Here is a 25498-nt window from a genome sequence, read left to right on the forward strand (position 1 = left end):
GGCGTTCCAGCGCGTAATCCGGACCGTTGGACTTCAACAGATGGCAAAGGAACAACTACCCCTAGCAGCCATTAAAGTGCCCCGCTGTACCCGGATTACTTTGCCCGCTGAAAAAGAGACAGTCATTTCCCTGCCTCTTAACACCAACCGACAGCTTGAAGGAGTTGAAGTGTTAATCGAACCGAGGGCTCCAAGTGGGGGTAAGCTAAACCCACTAGTCGCCCGCACCCTAGCAGTCGTGAGGAATGGAAGAGTCCCTGTCAGGCTAAACAACACCGCAGACGTAGGTGTAGCTCTCGAGGCTGGCACGCAACTTGCCAGAGTATATGCTCTACCCACAGAAGTGAACCCCATGGGACCCTTACAATTCACCCCGTCTACAGAAGATGGCCGGACGGTAACTGTCTCAGCCATAAATGCTCAAGCAGATGATGAAGACATTGGGCGAAAGCTACTGGAAAAAGTGCAACTGGACCCGTCCCAGTACACCAAACAGGAAGTGTCTCAAATGGAGAAACTACTGCGAGAACACCAAGACTCCTTTGCAAAGCATGACACTGACTTCGGGTACACCACCAGTATCCAACACGAGATTCCCACGGGTGATGCTGCCCCTATTCGCGAGAGGTACCGACAAATACCACCTCAACAATACCAGGAGGTGAAAAGCCTCTTAGAATCTATGCTACACGCCGGAGTGGTGCGGGAAAGCCAGAGCCCATGGGCCGCACCCGTGGTGATAGTCAAAAAGAAAGATGGATCCCTGAGATTTTGCGTAGACTACCGTCGGCTGAATGCTTGCACGATCCGGGACTCCTATCCACTCCCCCGGATCGAAGAGTCACTGACCGCCCTGAAAAAGGCCAAATATTTTTCGTCTCTAGACTTGGCCAGTGGATATTGGCAGGTCCCCATGAGTGAGAAGGACAGAGAAAAGACCGCCTTCATCCTTCCCATGGGCCTGTACGAGTTTGACCGGATGCCATTCGGCTTGAGTAACGCACCAGGGACCTTTCAGAGACTGATGGAACGCTGTCTGGGAGATTTCAACTTCGAATTCACGCTGATATACCTTGATGACATCGTGGTATACTCCGCCACCTTTGAGGATCACCTTCACAAGCTTGGCAAAGTGTTCCAGCGCTTGAAGAAACACGGCTTGAAGTTAAAGCCCAGCAAGTGCCGTCTATTCCAGCAGGAGATCGATTACCTGGGACACCGGATCTCAGCCGAAGGTGTCCAACCCTCTCCAGAGAAGATAGCAGCTGTCCGAGAGTGGCCACAACCAACTACCATCAAAGAAGTCCAGGCTTTCCTGGGGCTAGCGGGCTATTACCGCCGATTTGTCAAGGACTTTGCCCGGCTTGCAGAACCACTGCATGAGACCCTCCGATGGACCGCGAACAGTCCCAGAGGACGACGCATCAGCTGGGGGCCCGACCAAGAAAAATCCTTCCGGGCGCTTCAAGCTGCTCTGACATCACCCCCTATTCTGGCATTTGCAGACTACACCTTGCCGTTCCAGTTATACACCGACGCCAGCCTTCAAGGTCTCGGGGCGGTCCTCTCCCAAGTCCAAGATAACAAGGAACGCGTAATAGCCTATGCCAGTAGATCCCTCCGGGATACCGAAAAGAACCCCGTCAACTACAGCTCTTTCCGCCTGGAACTCCTGGCCCTGACCTGGGCTATGACAGAGAAATTTGCTGGCTACCTGACAGGAGCGGAGGTGCTGGTCGTGACAGACAACAATCCTCTTGCCCACCTAGAAAATGCCAAACTAGGGGCAATGGAACAGCGCTGGATGGCAAGGCTCTCTAGATTCCAATACAAAATTAAATACAGAGCGGGGAAGGAGAATCAGAATGCTGACAGCCTTTCCAGAGTGACATCATCCTCACCAGTGGGGAACCGGGATGAAGAGTTGGAGGAAGATAAACTGCCCGACTTTGCCCGGCTAGCTAAACAAATAGAAGATAGCCGCCAGTATGCTGTAGGCGGGATCGAAGCCGTAGTGGGGTCCCCCCTGTCCCAACAAGAATGGGCCAAGCTTCAAGATCGAGACCCTGAACATGTCTTACTGAAACAGTACGTAAAGACACAAGAGAAACCACCCTCCGAAGTAAGAGCCCGACTATCAACCAGGGCCTCTGCCCTACTTGCCCAATGGGATCGGCTGATCGTGAAGGATGGAGTCTTGTATCGCAGGGCCCTTTTATCCCATATGCTGGAAGAATGTTTGCAGATTGTCGTCCCGGTGCAGCTAGCCCATGAGATGGTGGCTGAAGCCCACAGAAGGAACGGCCACTTCGGCATAGACAAGACCCTCCGGTGGACCCAGCAATTCATTTTTTGCCCAGGACTCCGTAAGCTGGTTGAAAACGTCTGCCTGAGCTGTCGTACATGTGAACTCCACAAGTCTACTGAGCAGCGTGCACCTGTCCAGACCATTAGCACATCCAGGCCCCTCGAGTTGTTGATGGTGGACTATCTGTTGATCGGAACGGCGAATAGTGGCTACCAGTACTGTCTGGTGATGGTGGACCACTTCACGAAATTCGCCGTCGCTGTTGCTACCAAAGACCAGACTGCCGAATCAGCTGCACAGGCCATCTGTCAGCACTTCGTTCGGGTCTACGGGTGTCCGGAACGGCTACACTCTGATCAGGGGGCGTGTTTCGAAGGGCGAGTCATTGATGAACTTCAGCAGATGTATGGAATCAAGAAGTCCAGGACCACCCCGTATCATCCACAAGGGAATGGCGCCTGTGAACGTTTCAACCGGACTCTCTTACAACTGATCCGAACCTTAGCAGAAGACAAAAAGCCCGACTGGCCTCGATTCCTCCCAGAACTGCTGTGGGCCTATAACAATCACGTCCATTCTGTCACCGGATACACGCCTTACACCCTCCTTTTTGGCCGCCCAGGCAAAGGCATCCATGAGCTACACCTGTCTAACCCTGATGAAGACACCTGTGGTACCTATCCTTCCTGGCTACAAGCACACCGTCAAAGGATGGAAACTGTCTACCGGCTGGTGGAACAGCAGATCCAGGACCAGGTCCACGCTGATCCACTTCCAGTACAAGAAGACCTACTGAGTGTGGGTCAACTAGTCCTAGTTCGTATAAAGAAACCACAAGGAAAACTCCGGCCCAAGTGGGAGACCGAAGTCTACCGAATAATTGGACACCCGTACCCTGATGGCCCCGTCTATCAAGTACAAGGCGAAGACAGCGGCAGCCTCCGCACCCTGCACCGTAACATGTTGCGCCCCTGCCGTTCTCAGCCTGACTCCCCTCCTGTGATACCTAGAGAGATGGATATCACTAATACTGTGGGAGACACCGACACCGGGGATGTAGAGGTAGAAGACATACCTACCCCTGCTCGCCTGACTGACGCGTCTGAACCCCTTACCTCCTCGACTGACTTACCGACTGGGGCGGAGAGTGGAGTGACTGATCGGGGAGAGAGATTAGCACCCGTTAGGTGGACAGCTAGGACCACCGCAGGAGTGCCCCCGGGACAGTCCTACAGAGACCAATATGTGTGGCCCTCTTCACAGCCGGGTCCTACAACCTCCACAGCCATCGCCGCCCTGGAGACAGTCGTTGACAGGGACTGCCAACCTTCAAGTGGGGGGGCGTGTAATGAGCTGGCCGGCTCTGACTGTTCTGTTATCATTGACATAGAAGAATCTGTGACAGACACTGCCCCCGTGTGGCCAGAAGTTATACCTACGCTGAATGTGATTACAGAGAAACAAACTGTATTGGCTAAGCTCCCCCCTGTAATGTCATGTGACCAGGAAGGAGGGAGAGAGGAAGAAGAGCCCGGGAAATCAGTCTGTGCAGAGAGAAGTCTGTGTATGCTGGTGCCCTCCTGTGAATGCGATATAACAGATTGTCTGGATGATCCCTCTCAGTTGAAAGCTGACTTCCAGATCCTGAACCCACGAACTGTAAGCGGGTCCTCTGTTGAGAGGCCGAATATTCACTCAGCGGTGACATCTCCACAGATCCTGAACCCACGAACTGTAAGCGGGTCCTCTGTTGAGAGGCCGAATATTCCACCCCTACCTGCCGTACCCCAAGGACTACAGTCTGGACCTGAGAGACGGAGCTTTGTTTAATCCCTGCAGAGACAGACAGGCCTGTGACGTGGGAAGATAATCTTCTGGAGCAAAGTGACTGGTAACGTGTGGATAGGGACAGTGAGGGAAAGTTTGTTATTACACGTTATTTCTGTGAATAGGTATATTTTGTACTGTCTATTATTGTGTTCCGCTGTGTTAAGAAAATGTTTAACAGTAAAGATACGTTTGTTAAGATGGAATCTGAGTGTGGAAGTTTTGCTGAGCCAGATCATGGATATACATGGGCGAACTTGCCCTCGGTCACTTCAGTTCCATCTGGAATTCCTGGACCCAAGTCATAGACCACATAAACACGGTGTTTAGGGTTGTGATTCCTACACATCCTCTGGTTTGTGTTTTGTGGATGCGGTTGCTGAAGATGCAAACATAAGGTTGGCAATTAAAAGAACGTTATATCAAGCCAGGAAAATTATAGCAGCACACTGGTTGGACAGGGCGCCACCTACGTTTAGGGAATTTATGGAAAAAATGAATCTACTGTTACGTCTGGAAGGAGTATATAAAAAGAGGAGAGCCCTGCATAAATCCTGTAAAATATGGGAGGACTGGAAAATTCACCAAGACATGGATATTATCTCCTTACTTGGCGATAGCTGGGTAATATTATTACTTGTGTCCAGAGAGATATGTCTGATTAAGGTCCTTGGAGTGAAGCATATAAAATCTGTTCCCATAATGTCCTTCATGATTCATGTGAAATCTAAAGAACTTGGAGACTTGGGACTTATCTTTCATAATGTTTATTTGCACATGAGTGTACAGATTTCCGTATTTAGCTTAAATATGTTGATTAATATAATAAGATACTTGCTAATTGCTATGTGGTCCGGAACAAGGAGGGGGAGGGGGTTTGGATGGGTGTTGTCTTTTGTTGTATGTAGAAAAATTCAAGAAAAAATTATCTGATTTATAAAGATTTAACAAAGGGGACAAACAATACATCATATGCAGTGCATGAAATAAACAAGGTTAAAGCAGGAAACTTACTATGGTGATCACAGAGATGATTTGGCTTAGCGAAGGAGAGCACTGCGATTGGGAACGTCCAGTGAACGGGATCGTACATACACTGATATATATCTTTCTGCATAAACCCAGGTCATAATTAGCCTTGACCTTTTATCAGCACCTAGGTTACACCCAGACACCCCTCCTTGATGACCTCACGTGGGCCGGGTGGTGGGATGTTCTCAGCCCTTCAGGATTTTATACAATTCCCAATATTAACAATATCTTCCCTCCTGCAGAAGTTCAAGATCGCCGCTATGTTTTTTATCGCAATTTTACCTTTCCATATAGATAGTAAACATGACATGGCTGGAGTCAGCGATCTGACCACTACTGATTGGGGGCAGGGCTCGTGTGATGTTACACCCTCAGTGAGCCTCGGGAATGTGAGTCCTGACACCGCTGGGATGGCGCCGGCACAGAAGAGATGAGTGTTTTTACTTTAATGAGGCCAAACATGAGGAATGATAAGGGGTTGTTGTCGGTTAAATCACTTCCTACATCTGAACATAAAAAAAAGCTTCTCCCTTGTGTGACTGCTCTGAAGCTTATTGAGAGTTGATTTTCAAGGAAAATATGTACAACATTGAGGGTATGGTTCCACGGTCAGTAAATGCTGCGGATTTGATGATGCGTTCATCCGCAGCATCCAGATGTTCCAGCATAGTGCATGAGATTTCAAGAAATCCCATCTCCACTATGCGTTCAGAGACACCTGCAGCAGCCCTGTGTAAGCGAACATGCGGAGGGTCTTTCCAAACCGCAGCATATCCATTTATGTTGCGGAGACGCTCAGTCTCCGCAGCATAAATTTCCCATAGACTATCATTACATGCGGTAAAACTGCATTATCTTCATAGTCACATGCTTAGTAAGTGCAGAAACGCAGCTTACTACGCATGTGTACTAATATAAATAATGTCTTACCTTGCTTCAGCTGGAAGATCGCATCCACTGCAGTTCTCACAATGAGCTCAGCTGACCGCGAGAAATGCCTTGCAGGTTACCACTGTAGACCGAGTTAGCTCCGGTGGTCATCTACAAGCTCCGCTGTGTCTGGATGTCAGGCTGGATGTGGCATAATGTCACCATTCAGCCAAAGGCATCCAGATGTAGCAGAGCTGGACTCGTCGTGAGACACTCGGTAACGGACTACGGCGGACAGGAAGTATTTGTGTTGGTTTATTATTTTATTTTGCTTGCAGGAGATTGAGGGATTCAGGGATTAAGCGATGCAGTAAGTATGATTAATTAAGATTAATAAAGGATTTTATTCTGGCTGTGTCTTTATTTACCATGTAACGATAGGATTAGTAATGGATAGGTGTATTATAGACGCTTCTCCATTACTAATCCATGGGCTTGATGTCACCTGACAATACAAAGGTGACATAAACCCAACAAATATTACCCCACTTGCCACCGCTACAGGGCAAGTGGGAAGAGCCAGGTAACGTGCCACAATAAGCGCATCTTTGGATGTGCCAGTTGTGGGGTGGCTGCGGGCTGCTATTTTTAGGCTGGTGAGGGCCAAAATCCTTGGGCCTCACCAGCCTGAGAATACCAGGCCGCAGCTGTCTCCTTTTTCCTTGCCTGGTTAACAAAAATAGCGGCACCCCAGGCCGGTTTTTTTTGGAGGGGATCCCACTATTTGTGCTAACCATCCAAGGTAAGCAGACTGCTTACCTTCAGTCGCGGTGATGCGCCCCCTGCTGGATGTCCTCGTGAACTGCAGCCTGGGAACTTTTTCCCCATGCTCTACGTCATATGAGGACATCCAGCAGGGGGCGCATCACCGCGACTGAAGGTAACTATAGGTCATTGACCTACATTTCCTTCATTCGCCGGGGTTTACAGGCACGAGCACAGCTGCATTATAGCAGAGCTCCTGCCTGTAAAATATTTTAACCCCTTCAGATGGATTTACCTCGTGGGACGTGACAGTTCATTAGAAAGTATGTATATTGTTGGTTTATTATTTTTCACAGCGAGGGTCTTCAGGTGGATTGAGAGAGCAATAAAATATTTAAACAACTGGTGTGTTTATTTCATTAAAATACTTTGCAATATTGTGTGTGGTTTTTTTAACCCTTTCATACAATTGGATTAATAATGGATAGGTGTCATAATTGACGCCTCTCTATTATTAATCTGGCTTAATGTCACCTTACAATAGCAAGGTGGCATTAACCCTTCATTACCCCATATCCCACCGCTACACGGGAGTGGGAAGAGAGTGGCCAAGTGCCAGAATAGGCGCATCTTCCAGATGTGCCTTTCCTGGGGTGGCTGGGGGCAGATGTTTGTAGCCAGGGGGGGGCCAATAACCATGGACCCTCTCTAGGCTATTAATATCTGCCCTCAGTCACTGGCTTTACCACTCTGGCGGAGAAAATTGCGAGGGAGCCCACGCCATTTTTTTCCGCGATTTAACCCTTAAATTTAATAGCTACAGCGCCGAAATTTTGCACATACACACTACTAACATTAGTAGTGTGGAATAAGCAAAAAAAAGGGGGATATGAGATGGTTTAAGGTACCTTCACACGAAGCGACGCTGCAGCGATAGCGACAACGATGCCGATCGCTGCAGCGTCGCTGTTTGATCGCTGGGGAGCTGTCACACAGACCGCTCTCCAGCGACCAACGATGCCGAGGTCCCGGGTAACCAGGGTAAACATCGGGTTGCTAAGCGCAGGGCCGCGCTTAGTAACCCGATGTTTACCCTGGTTACCAGCGTAAAAGTAAAAAAAACAAACAGTACATACTCACCTGCGCGTCCCCCGGCGTCCGCTTCCTGACACTGACTGAGCTCCGCCCCTAACAGCAGAGCGGTGACGTCACCGCTGTGCTTTCACTTTCACTTTAGGGCCGGCGCTCAGTCAGTGTCAGGAAGCAGACGCTGGGGGACGCGCAGGTGAGTATGTACTGTTTGTTTTTTTTACTTTTACGCTGGTAACCAGGGTAAACATCGGGTTACTAAGCGCGGCCCTGCGCTTGGTAACCCGATGTTTACCCTGGTTACCAGTGTAAAACATCGCTGGTATCGTTGCTTTTGCTGTCAAACACAACGATACACGGCGATCTGACGACCAAATAAAGTTCTGGACTTTATTCAGCGACCAGCGACATCACAGCAGGATCCTGATCGCTGCTGCGTGTCAAACTAAACGATATCGCTAGCGAGGACGCTGCAACGTCACGGATTGCTAGCGATATCGTTACAAAGTCGTTTCGTGTGAAGGTACCTTTACTGTATGTAAACCATGTCTCATATCATGTCGGGTTTAGACAGGAGAATTGAAAAGCCGGCAATTGAATTACCGGCCTTTCACATATATCGCGCAGAAGTATATATATATATATATATATATATATATATATATATATATATATATATATATATATATATATATCTATCTATCTATCTATCTCAATGACATATATATATATATATAAAAAACAAAACCCGACTTTGGAGCGAAGTTCGCCGACGGCCGACCCGATCCCACAGTGAGATCGGGTCGACTTTCACGAAACCCAACTTTCCCAAAAGTCGGACGACTTTTGAAAATTGGCCGATCTGTTTCGCTCAACCCTAGTCTCCACTACATAAATTGACATGCTGCGGTCTGGAAAGACGTGCTGCATGTCCGTCTCTAAGGGTGAGCCGTGAGAGTCGGTGCACGCCTAGTGGACATGGGATTTCTTGAAATCCCATCCACTATGCTGTTATAGCTGGATGCTGCAGGTTGGACATTGCGGAGGAATGCAGGGTCCAACCCGCAGTGTATGCTGACTGTGAGAACATATCCCAATATATCTACAAACAGGAAATCACTTTTTAATTTCTTCCCAGAAGCCAGCTTTCAATTAGGTTTATTCCAAGTGACACAAAAAACATATACAATGAAAAAACGGATCAAATACACATGTAAAAAATGCAGGTGACCTGCCAGTGACCTCAGGTGCAGATTTTACCTGCGTCAAATCCTGAGCAAACACTGAGCCATTCGTTACCGTGGAAATATAAAAAAGGATTCTCCCCTATGAGACTTTTATTGTGACTGAGAAGAGATGTTTTCTTCACAAAACATTTCCCACATTCTGAACAGAAAAAGTATTCTCCCCTTTGTGCGTGCTTTGGTGACCAAGAAGAAATGATTTCTTCACAAAACATTTCCCACATTCTGAACATGAAAAATACTTCTTTCCTTTGTGAGTTCTTTGGTGTCTATCAAGATGTGATTTACAGATAAAACATTTCCCACATTCTGAACATGAAAAAGGCTTCTCCCCTGTGTGAGTTCTCTGATGTTTGAGAAGAACTAATTTATCTGTAAAACATTTCCCACATTCTGAACATGAAAAAGGCCTCTCCCCTGTGTGAGTTCTCTGGTGTATTTCAAGAATCGATTTACGGTTAAAACATTTCCCACATTCTGAACATGAAAAAGGCTTCTCCCCTGTGTGAGTTCTCTGATGTCTGATAAGATGTGTTGTAGTTTTAAAACAATTCCAACATTCTGAACATGAAAAAGGCCTCTCCCCTGTGTGAGTTCTCTGGTGTATTTCAAGATTCGATTTACGGTTAAAACATTTCCCACATTCTGAACATGAAAATGGCTTCTCCCCTGTGTGAATTCTCTGATGATTGAGAAGACTTGATTTAGTTGTAAAATATTTCCCACATTCTGAACATGAAAATGGCTTCTCCCCTGTGTGAAATCTCTGATGTGTGAGAAGATCTGATTTAGTTGTAAAATATATCCCACATTCTGAACATGAAAAAGGCTTCTCACCTGTGTGAGTTCTTTGGTGTCTTTCAAGAATCGATTTACAGTTAAAACATTTCCCACATTCTGAACATGAAAATGGCTTCTCTCCTGTGTGAATTCTCTGATGATTGAGAAGACTTGATTTCTCTGTAAAACATTTCCCACATTCTGAACATGAAAATGGCTTCTCTCCTGTGTGAATTCTCTGATGATTGAGAAGACTTGATTTAGCTGTAAAACAATTCCCACATTCTGAACATGAAAATGGCTTCTCTCCTGTGTGAATTCTCTGATGATTGAGAAGACTTGATTTCTCTGTAAAACATTTCCCACATTCTGAACATGAAAAAAGCTTCTCCCCTGTGTGAGTTCGCTGATGTGTGATAAGTTGTGATGTATTTGTAAAACAATTCCCACATTCTGAACATGAAAATGGCTTTTCCCCTGTGTGAATTCTCTGATGTCTGATTAGACCTGATTTGTCCATAAAACATTTCCCACATTCTGAACATGAAAATGGCTTCTCCCCTGTGTGAGTTCTCTTGTGACGAACCAGACGTGATTTCTTATTAAAACATTTCCCACACTTGGAACAAGAATAGTAATTCTCTACTGTGTGAATTTTTTGATGTTTTCCAAAAGATTTTTTGAAAGGAAAACTCTCTCCATACTCTAACCTTGAAAATGATTTTTTTGCTTTATGACCAGTTACTTTTTGAATGCTTATTTTGTGACTTTGATTTTCCTTAATAGTCTGTAATGTATCAGAAGACAGGACCTGCTTGAAAGGATCAGATGAGAGATCATCGCTGTGAAGGGATGATGGTATATCTGGAGTAATGGCATTTACTTTAATTGTATCCTGTGGAATCTCAAGATCATCTGATTTAAAAATTGAAGATGTCAGCTGTCCCTCTGGTCTCCTGGTACAGTCATCTGCCAAGAATAAAATCAAACAAATTTTGAATAAAATATCCTTGACTTATATTTTTGAACTTTTCTACTTAAACTGTCTATAAAAATACTGAAATAAATTACCTATTGAGGTATGAAATGACACATTAGTGGATAACAGTAAAAAAGATCTTTATTAACAAATAGTTTAAAAATACAATTCTTTAAAAAGACAGGATGATGTAAACAATTGGACCTCCAAAATATAAACAGGTGGTGATCTACGATTCCTAGTTGCAAAATATTTTATGGATATACATATAAGGTATTACCATACTAAAAGTAATAATATTTCTGTAGAAGAAGCAAGGCTGTCTATGTGGATGGACGTGAACCCGTCTCTCTAGAAATCCCACATAACAGTCCAAAGTCTAATTAGAGAGTATAGTAGAGAAATAAGTAAACAGTAATATATATATATATATATATATATATATATATATATATATATATATATATATATATATATATATATATATATATATATATATATATATATATATATATATATATATATATTGAACAATACCCTCACATCAGGGGATAAGAAATGGCTCTGGCAGTAGTAATTGTAGATTTTATTATGGTAGTATGGGGATAGAAATAATATTTTACTACTAAAAAAGATTGCTACTGTGCATGAGAAAATACTGGGGATAAAGCCACAGATGGAATTGGCCACTAGGTGGCAGTGTGAGGCGTGCAGGAGGGAAACATTAGTTTCCTGAAGGAAACAACCAGCAGCAAGGAAAAAGAAAAAAGAAAAAAATGAAAAGTAACTGAGCCGTAACTGGTATTTACCTGATAGTGAGTAGCGGTGGGTAACGATGGACTGGGAAGGCAGGTCACCTCCTGTGCCCGGTGAGTGCCGTTTCGCCTTTCGGCTTCTTCAAAACAGGAGGGGCAGTTTAAGGGAGCTTAGTCACCAGAAACGCGTTGAGATTCTTACCCAATATGGCTTGTGCTGAAGTCTGTATCTTCTATGCTCAATAGTATGTGAATAAAGAAAACTCTTTTTTACGGATTCGGTGAAGCTGGACATTCTTTTCTTTTTAGGCAAAAATAATACCAATAAAAACTTTAGTCATCTGATATTAAGACCCCACTCAGGTCCATCATCGGTCAGTGGAAAAACAGGTGTCCACATTATTAATGGCTCAAAGTCTTTTGAAAAGCAACATGGCTTCAATAAACCAATCCAGCAATATCAGCGCTGCTGGAAGGTGCCAGATACAAGCTTGTTCTCCTCTGGTTCAGGCTTCTGTGCTCAGCTCCTGGCTTCTGTTTTAATTACCTGTTGCGACCCGGCCCGTGTACTGACTACTCTTGCATCTTCTGATTAGGTATTTTCTCTGCCTTCCTGGTTCTGACCCGGCAACCTGAATATTCTTCTTCCCATCTCATGCAACAGAACAGAAGGTAAAAATGTGGTCCAAGCCTAGGGTTCTTTGTGCAGGTCCAAATCCATGTATATCCTTTAAAGGATGATGCACAAGGAAATTCCCTGGAATATGATGAGCAAGACAATCACTGGGATATGGAAAACGGAGTAGATAGCACCAATCCTGTTTGTAGTAGCCATCTATTGACAGCCAGGTGACCATGAACTGCGCCCCCGATAGCATTTCTCCAGCCCTGGTCCTGGCTCGCCTCCTTGTCTCTTCTGACCACCCTAGGTCCCACAGTCTGCTCACCACTTCCTGGATCCTGACTCTCCCAACCGCAGTCCACAAGAACCTCACCAGTAAAGGGTGCAGCCTGGGTTAGTCCTTGGCGGTTACAGGAAAGAATTTGGCTCCTGCCACTACTGCTGTTGTGCAAGTTTCTCTGGCTCCAACATTTCTTCGATCACTCCCTCATGACTAATTGAATCTGGAAAATTTTTGAACGCTTTTTTGGAGTGTTATATAGCACAGCAAAGTGCCCAAGAGCACGGAATTCTCCATGGATGAGAAAGTGAATGCAAAAAAAAATTTTAAATACTTTTTTGGAATGTTATAAACCGTATATACTCGAGGGTAAGCCGACCCGAGTATAAGCCGACCCCTCTAATTGTGCCACAAAAAACTGGGAATACTTATTGACTCGAATATAAGCCTAGGGTGGGAAATGCAGCAGCTACCGGTTAATGTCAAAAATAAAAATAGATACCAATAAAAGTAAAATTAATAGAGACATCAGTAGGTTAAGTGTTTTTGAATATCCATATTGAATCAGGAGCCCCATATAATGCTCCATACAGTTCATGGGCCCCATAAGATGCTCCATATTAAAATATACCCCATATAATGCTGCACAAAGGTTAATAATGGCCCCATAAGATGCTCCATAGAAACACTTGCCCCATACAATGCTGCCTAAAGGTTGATGGCCCCATAAGATGCTCCACACATTATCGCCGCCCCATAAGATGCTCCACACATTATGGCCCCATAAGATGCTCCACACATTATCCCTCATGAGATGCTCCACACATTATGGCCCCATTAGATGCTCCATACATTGAGGCCCCATTAGATGCTCCATACATTGTGGCCCCATGAGATGCTCCACACATTATGGCCCCATGAGATGCTCCACACATTATGGCCCCATAAGATGCTCCACACATTATGGCCCCATTAGATGCTCCATACATTGAGGCCCCATTAGATGCTCCATACATTGAGGCCCCATGAGATGCTCCTCATATATGCCCCATAAGATGCTCCATACATTTGCCCCATTTGCTGTTGCTGCGATTAAAATAAAAAAAAATCACATACTCACCTCTCTTCGCTCAGGCCCCGGCACTTGCGATAGTCACCTTCCACGTTCCATCGCTGCGCGCTGTTCTGTCTTCCATCCTCTGCACTGACTGTTCAGGCAGAGGGCGGCGCACACACTAATCGCGTCATCGCGCCCTCTGACCTGAACAGTCACAGCCAGAGGACGGAAGACAGAGCAGCGAGCAGCGATGGAACGAGGAAGGTGACTATCGCGCAATGCTCCCCCTCCCCCGATATACTCACCTGCTCCCAGCATGGTCCCTGGCAGCGTCTCACTGTCAGATGGTCTCCGGGAGACGGCGGCATCTTCCTGTGTTCAGTTGTCACGTACCGCTCATTACAGTCATGAATATGTGTGCATATTCATGACTGTAATGAGCGGTACCACGTGACCGCTGAACATAGGAAGAGCTGCCCGGAGTCCATCGGACATGCAGGGATCGCGCCAGGAACAGGTGAGTATATCACAGCCGCCGCTCCCCCTCACCCGCCGACCCCATACCGACACTGATTCGAGTATAAGCCGAGATGGTCACTTTCAGCCCAAAAATGTGGGCTGAAAATCTTGGCTTATACTCGAGTATATACGGTAACAACAAAATAGGGATTTTTGTGTACTCACCGTAAAATCCTTTTCTCCAAGCCATTCATTGGGGGACACAGACCGTGGGTGTATACTGCCGCCACTAGGAGGCTGACACTAAGTGATACAAAGAAAGTTAGCTAATCCTCTGCAGTATACACCCTCCTGCTGGCTCTCAGCTAACCAGTTCGGTGCAAAAGCAGTAGGAGATCAATAACAATAACAATACATGAGCGTATAGCATGTCACATTATATATGAGAGTATGAGAGTATAGCATGACAAATTATAAAAAACAAGCACAAGCTAATAATAGGGTGGGAGCTGTGTCCCCCAATGAATGGGTACAATACCAATGAATGGCTTGGAGAAAAGGATTTTACGGTGAGTACACAAAAGTCCCTATTTCTCCTTCACCTCATTGGGGGACACAGACCGTGGGACATCCCAAAGCAGTTCCTGGGTGGGAACAACATCAGATCAGGCCTTGTGAAACAGCTACTTATAAGTGCGCCACCGCGGCCTGCAGAGTCCGCCTGCCCAGACTCACATCTGTGGAGGGTTGGAAGTTATAGTTCTTAAGGAATGCGTGCAGACTGGATGAACCGGCAAGGTTGCAAGCGTGCACTGCTGACACCTGGTGCCTAGAAACCAAGAAACCTCGATAGACAGGGAGATCTAGCATGGAAGGACTCCTGGATGGTGTAACGAATCCACCAGGCTAACATGGCCGATGAAAAAGCGAAACCCTTCCCGACACAGTCAGGGATCCATCCTCTGACCGTGAGGTAACCCAAATAAAGCGTCCAACCTTCGGAAGGATGCCGTCCTTGAGACGTACCTACATAGAGCACGCACCACGTCTAGATATGGGGAACGCATTCTGTTTTGTGAACTGGTGTGGAAAGAGATGAGGGAAAAACGATACCCTCAAGGCAACCTTGCCTTGATGGTAATAAGGGAAAAAAAGTCTGATGAACAGAGAGGCTAGCTCCAAATACTCGTCAGGACGAGGAGATCAGAGAAAAACAGGGGCGACCTTCCTGATAGTAAACTCTGTTCGGATCAAAAAAGGATTGTAAGACTCCTAGGAACATTAAGGTCCAAAAGGTCTAGCGGTATGCGACAGGAGAGAACCACAGGTGAAGACTCCCTGCGAGGAAGTCCATATTTGCAGTTTGTTGCAATAAGATGGAAAAATACTAGTTCCGCAATCGAGAAAACCTGACATGGTCAGTGAGGATCTCCCAGGATCACTGGGGCCCTTCCTGCTTCCGAGAAGATCTCGGAAGTAGTGGAAGAGGGGTTATGGAAAATGGAACCATGGAAGAACCAGAGCATGTACTGTGATGGCTTTTAGATCTGGGGGCCAAACCATGAACGTAGAGTACATTGGCGTTCAGTCAGGACGCCATCCGACCTACATCTGGAGTGCTCTAGAGAAGACAGATCTGATGGAAGACTTCCGAGTGAAGTTCCCACTCACATGAGGCAGGACCCTGACGGCGTCTGCTGCCCAGAGTTCTACTCTTGAGATGTGTAGTCCCGAGATCACCGAATGATAGATCGTGGCCCGACAGAGAATATGAGGTACCTTGGCCATGACGCCCGACCATGGGCATGTGCTAGATGATTGACGTATGGCACAGACGTGGGATTGTCGGGTTGAATTGGATGGGGTTACCTGCCAAAAGGCAGTGGACCTGCTGTAGAATTAGCCATATCATTTGGATCCCTAGAACAATGAGTAGTCACTGATAACCGCTGAACATGGGAGAAAGGAGCTCAGAGGCTACCCCCTGAAAGCCTGATTAACCTGCAGGAAATGAGAGGAGCGAAGGAAACTGCTTCCATTGTCATCACCAATTTCCCTCAGAACCCACCTAGCAAGGCGAATGGAATGAGGGGAGAGAGGACAAATGTGCGAGCTCCCTGTTGAAGGGAAACAGCCTCGTCTCAAGGGAGAATCACCGTCCTTCCGGAAGATTCCAGGATCATCCTCGAAAAGGATATTTGATGGGCTGGAAATGAGGGAAAAACTTGTCTATGTTTAGCTGCCAGCCCAGGAGAGAGAGGGTATTGCAAGGGATATAAACGACTCAGCGCAGGGCTGCAAGAGCGGCTAGAAAGTCGACCAGATAAGGCAGGACGACCACAACTCTAGGGTGCAAGAGGAACATAACGGCCGCTATAACCCTTGCGAACACTCTGGGTGCAGTAGCAAGGTCGAAGGACAAGGACGTGATTTGAAAATGCTGTTCGCGAAAGGGAAAGTAAAGGAATTTTTGAAGAGGGGAAGACATAGGAATGTTTAGGTAAGCATCCCAAATGTCGGTGGATGTGAGAAACTCCACATTTTTCCACTGAAGTAATGGCTGAGCGGAGGAACTCCATCCGAAGGAGGAGGACCTTGTCAAGCTTGGTAGAAGTTTGAGGTTCAGGGTCGGTTTTACTTATCGGTCCCCTTTTTGGAACCAAGATCTCTTAGATCTATACCGTCCTGGACAACTGATCAACTGCTGATTGGTCTATAGGAAACATGCAAACTTTTGTTCCTGCATGAGGAACACTCCCAACTTCTCACCGAATAACCGACCACTCTGGTAAGGGAGTGGTGTCAGAGGCCTTATGAACGCAGAGTACATTTCCATTCTCTGAGCTTTAATGTCCTTCTGAATGTAATGGCATTTGCTACTGACAGCGCCGCGCAGGTAGATTCATCCGAGAGGCACGAAGCAGTTAGTCTGCTTGCCCAATTGACCAGCTGTACCTTCTTGGGGAAAAGGTTACTGTTGGAAAAGAAAATATTGAAGGCCTCTGATCAGGAGACCATTGCCCTGGCAACACACGCAGCGGCTAAGGAAGGGTAGAGCGCTGAACCGGAAGCCGCAAGGCGGAAACTAACCAGATTGCTATCTGACAGTCCGTTGTCTTTTTAGCTGATGACCCAGGGATACCAGTAGGTATACCACAGGAGATTCTACCCAGGTTAATCTGCCAAGTGGCAGAATGCGCGGCTGCATCCAGCAGATCAGGAAAAAAGCCATCTCTTGCTAGCGCCGCTTTCTTTGACGGTCACTTATCCGGACACCCCTATGCGGGTGACTGACAAGTCATGCAGAGTTGAAATGATGAACCTTTGATCCACCATCCTCTTAACAGGGAAGTGGAAAGGGATCGTCCGCCTTCTGCTATAAATAGTGGTGATGCAGAGGGGGGTGCTCGGATGCTAAAAAGGGTGCCTCTGTACATCCAGAGTTCAGGTCACTGAGTGGACATGGCTCTTGTCCGGCGTTAGGCTTGGCTGAAGAAGAGAATACATGGAGGTGACACTCCATGTGCTCGTCTGTTGCCAGTGTGAGGAGATCGGTGCCCTTTAAGCGACCCATCGCCTTTAAAAAATAGTCCAGGAATTGCATCCTACATCGCAGGAGGGGACACGGGGGCGCCACTCCATGATCTTGAATATTGGTGGTGAGGGGAGATCGGTGCCCTTTAAAAGGACCCGTCACCTCTAAAAATCAGCCCAGGCATTCCTTTGTAGAGCATCCTTTGAAGAACAGCGTGAGCAGAACCGGAGTCCTCATCAACATACGGAGTGCGGGAGACGGGTTCAATAAGTAAATCCTGTTCGCTAAAGCGAGGAGCGGTGGTCGCGGATGCCAAGACACATGATAGCTTAGTAGACGTACTACATGTCAGTTTTCCAGATGCCTGCAGGTATCTGGAATGCATGCGGCCCCTTCTAGCCGACGGCCCCCTGGTATGAGAGGATCCATCCACCTCAGTGATGGGATCAGCGATCCATGGAGGGATCCAATGGCTTTGGAGAGTCCAACAGTGATGATACCCGCTTAGAGGGACTAAGTACCCTGGACTCTGTGACAGTGGGGGGCTCCTGAGCGTATTAGAGATCGCCGGCTTGCAGAGTGTCGCGTTCTGCGCTTTGGGATAAAAGCAGGCTGGCAGGATTTACATACGGTGAAATAGAAGAGACTGAAAAAGTCTTATTAGAGTTGTTATAAGGCTTTGCTGAGATTTGAACTTAAAGCTCTCCGTTTATAAGCCTGCTGCATAAGGTCCTTAAGTACGCTTTCTTGAGCCCTTTTACAGGGCTACTTACAGAAAATGGTAGGAGGGGATACCGCTGAGGGAAGGGGGTTGCGTCCCTTACCCTGAGCAGTTATGTCCCAGATCCTGCTCCTGTAGCCAAAGCTGAATTGGTTCCTGTTGCAGAGTAGCACTGATCTCAGTGCCCAAATACAGGATCCATTTCTGGAGGAAATGAGAGGGGGGGGGGGGGGTAGGTAGATGGCCCCCGAGAACACAACAGGCGTCTCTCGTTTTGCATGAGAAGTGCCAGAAATGTGGGAGGGACCGCCAGAACGTGCAATAGCATGGACGGCACCTCCGTGTTGAAGCCTAACAGCCGCAAGCCAGGGACTAAATTTTTCGGTGCCTGCCAGAACAGTAACCGGCTTGCGGCCTAGCGCAGGCCGGGGACTACATTTTGGGGTTATCGGCTTGCGGCCTAGCACGGGCTGAAGCCAGGGACTAAATTAGAAGCATGGCAGCAGGGAAGGGATACTGGCCGGAAAGTCCAGAGGATCGCGCTGCAGGAGCCCCACGGGATCCCAAACTTACCAACGGAGCTGGAGAGAAGGCAGAGCCAGCACTCTGCTTGCAGGTGAGGGTTGTAGACGGTGCAGGAACCCTCCATCCACCATCCCCTTTTAGAAGGGAGGAGGAGAGGGACCGTCCAGCTCCTTGCTGCACCGCTGTTTAATCAGTGGTGGTGCAGCGGGAGCAGCACAGACGCCATAGAGGCCTCTGTGTATCCTAAGGGTTCGCTCCCCTAGGATTTCACAGGGCTGTGTCCGGCTGTAGCCTGGCTCAGAAGGGGGTACATTGAGGCGACACTCCGTGTTTCCGTCTGTTGCTGGTGTGGGGAGATCGGCGCACTGAAGGGAACCGTTGCCCCTAAGATAGCTCAAGCATGGCTTCCCGCGTCGTAGGAGAGGGTATGGGGCGGTATACTCGCCGTGCTCACCTGTTGATGATTCGGGGGAGATCAGAACCTTGAAAGGATCCGTCACCCCCTTCACTCTGTTAATTAAAAAATAAAAATTTACAGAAAAGTAAAAAAAATAAAAACGTTGGGGTCTGAACCAGACCCTGTGTGCCTCCAGGCCAGCAGGAGGGTGTATACTGCAGAGGAGGAGCTAACTTTCTTTGTATCACTTAGTGTACCACAAAGCACGTAATACACTATGGATCACCATATATAACAATTTTTCTAACAAAAAAAAAAAATACTACTACAGCTATATACTGAGCAACTTACTACAAAGCCCTAAACACTGCCTACAGACTGCATTCAGCCACTCTCCCTGCTCCTGCAACTCTCTCTTCAGCCCTAGCCTAAACGCAATTTGTACAGCTCTGCAAAAATTAAGAGACCACTGCACAGTTTTTTAAAGACCACCATCTCTACATGTCTGACAGCTATTTCATTCCAGTGTCAGTTGAATTCCAACCAAAGTACACCTCATTCGCTTAAGTGCATCTGATTAGGTGATCACCTGAACCAAATCTTATTTAATGAGGGATAGTATGCTGTCTTCTGTCTTCTATGCTGTGGTCTTCACAACCCTCTTGCAATAGGACAAGTTGAATGGCAAAATAAGTGCTAGGAATAGCCCTAAAGTAATTTCGTAACAGGCTTCTAAAGGCAGACTTCACGTCATGCAAATTTAGAAAAAAGCCTTTATTCAATGAGAAGCAAAGGAGAGCCAGGCTGAAGTTTGCCAAAGACTATAAGTATTGGACCATAGAGGACTGGAGTAAGGTAATCTTCTCTGATGATTCTAATTTTCAGCCTTGCCCAACACCTGGTCGTCTAATGGTTAGACGGAGACCTGGAGAGGCGTACAAGCCACAGAGTCTTGCACCCATGTGACATTTGGTGGAGGATCGGTGATGATCTGGGGATGCTTCTGCAAGGCTGGAATTAGGCAGGTTAATCTTTGCGAAGGACGTATGATTCAAGCCGCATACAAGGTTATCCTTGAAAAACACTTGCTTCCTTCAGCTCAGGCAATGTTTCCAAATTCTGAGGACTGTTTTTTCCAGCAAAACAATGCCCCTTGCCACACAGCAAGGTCAATTAATGTGTGGATGAAGGAGCACCACATCAAGACCCTGTCATGGCCAGCCCAAACTCCAGACCTGAACCCCATTAAAAACCTCTGGAATGTAATCAAGAGGAAGATGGATAGTCACAAGCCATCAAACAAATTAATACTGCTTAAATTTTTGTGCCAGGAGTGGCATTAGGTCATCCAAAAGCAGTGTGATAGACTGGTGGAAAGCATGCCAAGACGCATGAAAGCAGTGATTAAAAATCATGGTTATTCCACCAAATATTGATTTCTGTACTCTTCCCGAGTTAAAACATTAATATTGTTGTTTCTAAATTAATAAGAACTTGATTTCTTTGTATCATTTGAGGTCTGAAATCACGGTTTCTTTTTTATTATTTTGATGATTTCTCATTTGCTGCAAATAAATCCAAAACTTTTAGCTTTAAATTTTAGAGACATGTTGTCAGTAGTTTTATTCTATAAACAACAAATGTCCCGCAAGGTTCAGTTCTAGGGCCCCTGCTCTTCTCCATTTACACCTTTGGCCTGGGACAGCTCACAGAATCTCACGGCTTTCAGTATCACATCTATGCCGACGACACACAGATCTACATCTCTGGACCAGATATCACCACCCTACTAACCAAAATCCCTCAATGTCTGTCTGCTATTTCATCCTTCTCCGGTAGATGTCTGAAACTTAACATGGACAAAACAGAATTCATCATCTTTCCCCCATCTCACGCAACCCCATCCCCCAACGAACCTATCCATTACAGTAAACGGCTGCCCACTCTCCCTAGGTCCCACAAGCTCGCTGCCTAGGGGTAATCCTTGACACTGATCTCTAATTCAAACCACATATCCAAGCCCTTTCCACTTCCTGCCGCCTTCAAAAATATTACACGGATCTGTACATTCATAAACCAAGAATCTGGAAACTCCCTAGTCCATGCCTTCATCATCTCTTGCCTTGCCTACTGCAACCTCCTGCTCTGTGGCTTCCCCTTGAACACTCTCGCACCCCTCCAATCTATTCTAAACTCTGCTGCCCGACTAATCCACCTGACCTCCCGCTATTCCCTGGCCTCTCCCCTCCGTCAATCCCTTCACTGGCTCCCCACTGCCCAGAGACTCCAGTACAAAACCCTAACCATGACATACAAAGCCATCCACAACCTGTCTCCTCCATACATCTGTGACCTCATCTCCCGGTACTTACCTGCATGCAACCTCCGATCCTCACAAGATCTCCTTCTCTGCTCCACTCTTCCCATAATCGTATACAAGATTTCTCTTGCACATCACCCCTACTCTGGAACCCTCTACCACAAAATATCAGACTCTCGCCTACCATCGAAACCGTCAAAAAGAGCCTAAAGACCCACCTCTTCTGACAAGCCTACAACCTGCAGTAACCACCGATCGACTAAACTGCTGCACGATCAGCTCTACCCTCGCCTACTGTATTCTCACCCATCCCTTGTAGATTGTGAGCCCTCGCGGGCAGGGTCCTCTCTCCTCCTGTACCAGTTGTGACTTGTATTGTTCAAGATTATTGTATTTGTTTTTATTACGTATACCCCTCCTCACATGTAAAGCGCCATGGAATAAATGGCGCTATAATAAGTAATAATAATAATAATAATAATTTTAACTTAAAAATATACCTATAAAGAGAAAAATCAGACAAACTGAAAATTTTTAAGTGGTCTCTTAATTTTTGCCAGAGCTGTATCTGATACAGACTTCAAAGCACAAGATTAGAAGGGCTGTTAGTATGATGGTTCAGCTTCAGCACCAGTATCTACACTACAGGACTCTGAGACGTTGTACCGCACACACACGCCTGGACAAGCACTCTCTCCCTCCAATAACAACTGTCACAAAGCTGTGCAATGGTGTCACTGTGCCGAGCCTGACGCCGCCTACCATTTTAACAAGCCCCTGATGATGTCACACAGCAAGGAATGAGAGTAATGCCACTACCAAGATGGCTACAGCATTACAGTGACCTGCAGGCAATCCCCACATGCTTTTTGGCTGTGTAACAGTCACCACACACGCGGAGTTGGGATACAAAATCGAGCAACGGCTAATGTTTGCCGAGTAATGAGCACATCAGAGCACCCAGATAATCAAGTGATATCCGAGTATCACTGAGCACATTCGCTCATACCTAAAATCGGGATTCTAGGAAACCAACAGCATCATTACCCTCCGCTTTCTCTTAGAAGATCATCATAATATTTGTCTTCAAGTGATTTTCTAACTTGTCAGCACGTTCTATGTACATTGTTATTTGGCTTTGTAATTTACAGATCTGGGCAGGTAACGGTCAACGTCTCCTAATCCCAGGAAGTAGGTGGATCCTCCAGGTTGTAAGTTCAATCGGAAAGGGCTTTCACAAATTCACAAAATCATTTCAACATTTTCGGATGGAGGAGAATGTTCTACTCTAGAGGCAAACTGGTGATCACACGATCGTGATACGACCGAACTACACGACTACTTTTTGAAAATTTAAATAGGCTGCAATCCACAAGTCATGGGAGAGTCCCAATAGTTTGGGACAAGTTGAGGGACTGTTGGACGGGGTTAAGAGACTGTTCCGGATAAAGTGCGCTCTCCTCCGTGTTAGGAGAGGATGGAAGGATGGGGATTTGTTGGGGGTGATGTTTTTCTGTTGTGTGGGGGGAGAGGGGTGGGTTTGGGGAAATATTTGCATAATGTACATCGCCATGGTTACTGTGGTTGTGATTTCAGCTGCAACTGGATGAAAGAATGCAGGATAAAATGTTCTGTGGAGGGAAAATGTCTGGAAGAATGAGAATTGTGAGTTGGAACGTTAGGGGTTTGGCGTCTGGAGTGAAGCGGCGAGTTGTGTTTAAATTTCTGAATGATGCGAAGTCGTCAGTGATCTGTCTGCAGGAGACTCATAAGGTGAAGGAGAGAACACATTTTCTGACTAAAAGATGGGTACAGGTGGGATACCATGCCACATATTCTGCATACTCTAGGGGGGTCAGCATCCTCATCTGTGCTGGGTTCCTTTTGAGTATCACAAAGTAGTTATAGATCAGTCGGGTAGATTCATATGTTTACTTTGTAAATTGTACGGATGTCTGTTGTGGCTGGTTTGAATTTATTTTCCTCCACCATATTGTGGAAAGGTGATCGACAGAGTTCTGAAGATAATAGAGGAGACACCGGGGATACCGTTTTTGATAATAGGGGACTTTAACAATATTCCGGACACAGATTGGGATAGGGGAGACGAGAGCCGTTGAAGTCGGGTGGTAACTGTACACCATTCGGTGCCGTCTTGAGGGAGACCGCTCTTCATGATTTATGGAGGATTTCTCATCCTGGGGTGTACAAATATTCCTGTTCTTTGTCCTCCTTCGCTTCTTTGTCAAAAATAGATCTGGCCTTGGGCAATACGCCGATGTTGTGCCTTGTTGGGGAGGTAACATATATGGCTAGCAGGGCCGGTTTTAGGCAAAGTGGGGTCCTAGGCAAAAGTTTAAAATGGGGCCCTAAATGCTACCAAATTGCATCATCACACAGAAACATTTCGGTTGTAGTTACATGTGCTGAGTTCAGGCCACTAAACGATTGTGATCGACAATATTGAAGTCACTCATCGCTTGTTTCCCGGCCTCTTTACACCGGCTGAGGAATAATGATGGGGACAGAATGGTCACTAGTAGATCAATCTGTCCCCATACAGTATCATCTTAGCAGCAGATCAATATTCATTCCCTTTAGTAGCGGGCACATGAGATCGCTTAGCAGCAGGAAGCCTGCAGCTGTGGCTACTGTGACCCCTATTAGGCTAGTTTCACATTTGCGTTTAAAACGCAAACACAGGTGGTGAAAAAAACGCATGCAAACGCTGCATTTTTTTAGACGCATGCGTTAAAAAAACGCGGCGTTTTGACGCGTTTACATGCGGTTTTTTTCTGCGTTTGCGTTTTTGAAATGCATGCTGAGAAGTGTGTGACAGCTGCCAATCATCAAAATCATCTAGAAAACCCACTATAAATAGAAAAAGCTAGGGTTAGGGTTAGGATCCCTAGGGTTAGAGTTAGAGGTAGGGTTAGGATCCCTAGGGCTAGAGTTAGGGGTAGGGTTAGGATCCCTAGGGTTAGAGTTAGGGGTAGGGTTAGGATCCCTAGGGTTAGAGCTAGGGGTAGGCTTAGGATCCCTAGGGTTAGAGCTAGGGGTAGGCTTAGGATCCCTAGGGTTAGAGCTAGGGGTAGGCTTAGGATCCCTAGGGTTAGAGTTAGGGCTAGGATCCCTAGGGTTAGAGTTAGGGGTAGGGTTAGGATCCCTAGGGTGAGGTTTAGGGGTAGGGTTAGGGTTAGGATCCCTTTATCACCTTGATGGTAGGGGGTGGCTTATCAGTGTGTATTCTTGTTTTTTTCTATGAAAACGCATGCGTTTAAAACGTAACCTAAGGCATGTGCTTAAAAACGAATGCGTTTACATAGACAGCAATACGTTTTTTGCAGCAAAAAAAAAAACGCATGCGCTTTTTGCGGCAAAAAAAAACGCCTCTAGAAATTGCTACATGTTGCATTTCTGCAACAAAACGCAAGCATAGAAAAGACGCATGCGTCGTCAAACGCGGCAAAACGCATACAAAAAAACACATGCGTTTTTAATGTTAAATATAGGAAAAAAAACGCAGGCGTTTTTTTTGCGGTAAAATGCAGCGGCAAAAAACGCAAATGTGAAACCAGCCTTAAAGTGAAATAAATATTCACTGCTCTCCACACCTATAGTCCCTCCCATCTCTCAGCACCGGCTTCAGTGCATAGTGGTGGGAGTGACTATGGGCGTGGGGAGCAGTGACTATGAATTTCACTTTAGCAGCGGGCACAGGCTTTAGGCGCAGCAGCCGACTCCTGCCTCCTGTCACCCACTGCTCCTTCTTCACTGGCACCGGGCGAGCCCCCCTGACTCACGGGACCCATAGCAGCTGCATGGTGTGCTGCTATTAGCGACACACCACTGGCTGGGGGCAGGGGCGGACACTAATAGCTTGGGACCCCTGTTTACTAGGATGAATTTACACAGACACACAATCAAGAGTGA

General features: G+C 46.5%; 1 protein-coding gene across 3 annotated transcripts in view; it reads right to left on the reverse strand.

Annotated features, from left to right (window-relative positions):
- Positions 1–9033: 9033 nt before the first annotated feature.
- Positions 9034–25498, reverse strand: part of LOC143768052 (uncharacterized) — a 55195-nt gene continuing 38730 nt past the window's right edge. For all 3 annotated transcript variants that reach the window (XM_077256716.1, XM_077256714.1, XM_077256717.1), the window contains exon 7: positions 9034–10884. In XM_077256716.1, coding sequence (XP_077112831.1) covers positions 9257–10884 — 1628 coding nt within the window. In that variant the 3' untranslated portion in view covers positions 9034–9256. The remainder of the gene's footprint in view (positions 10885–25498) is intronic.

Source organism: Ranitomeya variabilis, chromosome 4, assembly GCF_051348905.1.
Source record: "Ranitomeya variabilis isolate aRanVar5 chromosome 4, aRanVar5.hap1, whole genome shotgun sequence".
NCBI lineage: Eukaryota > Metazoa > Chordata > Amphibia > Anura > Dendrobatidae > Ranitomeya > Ranitomeya variabilis.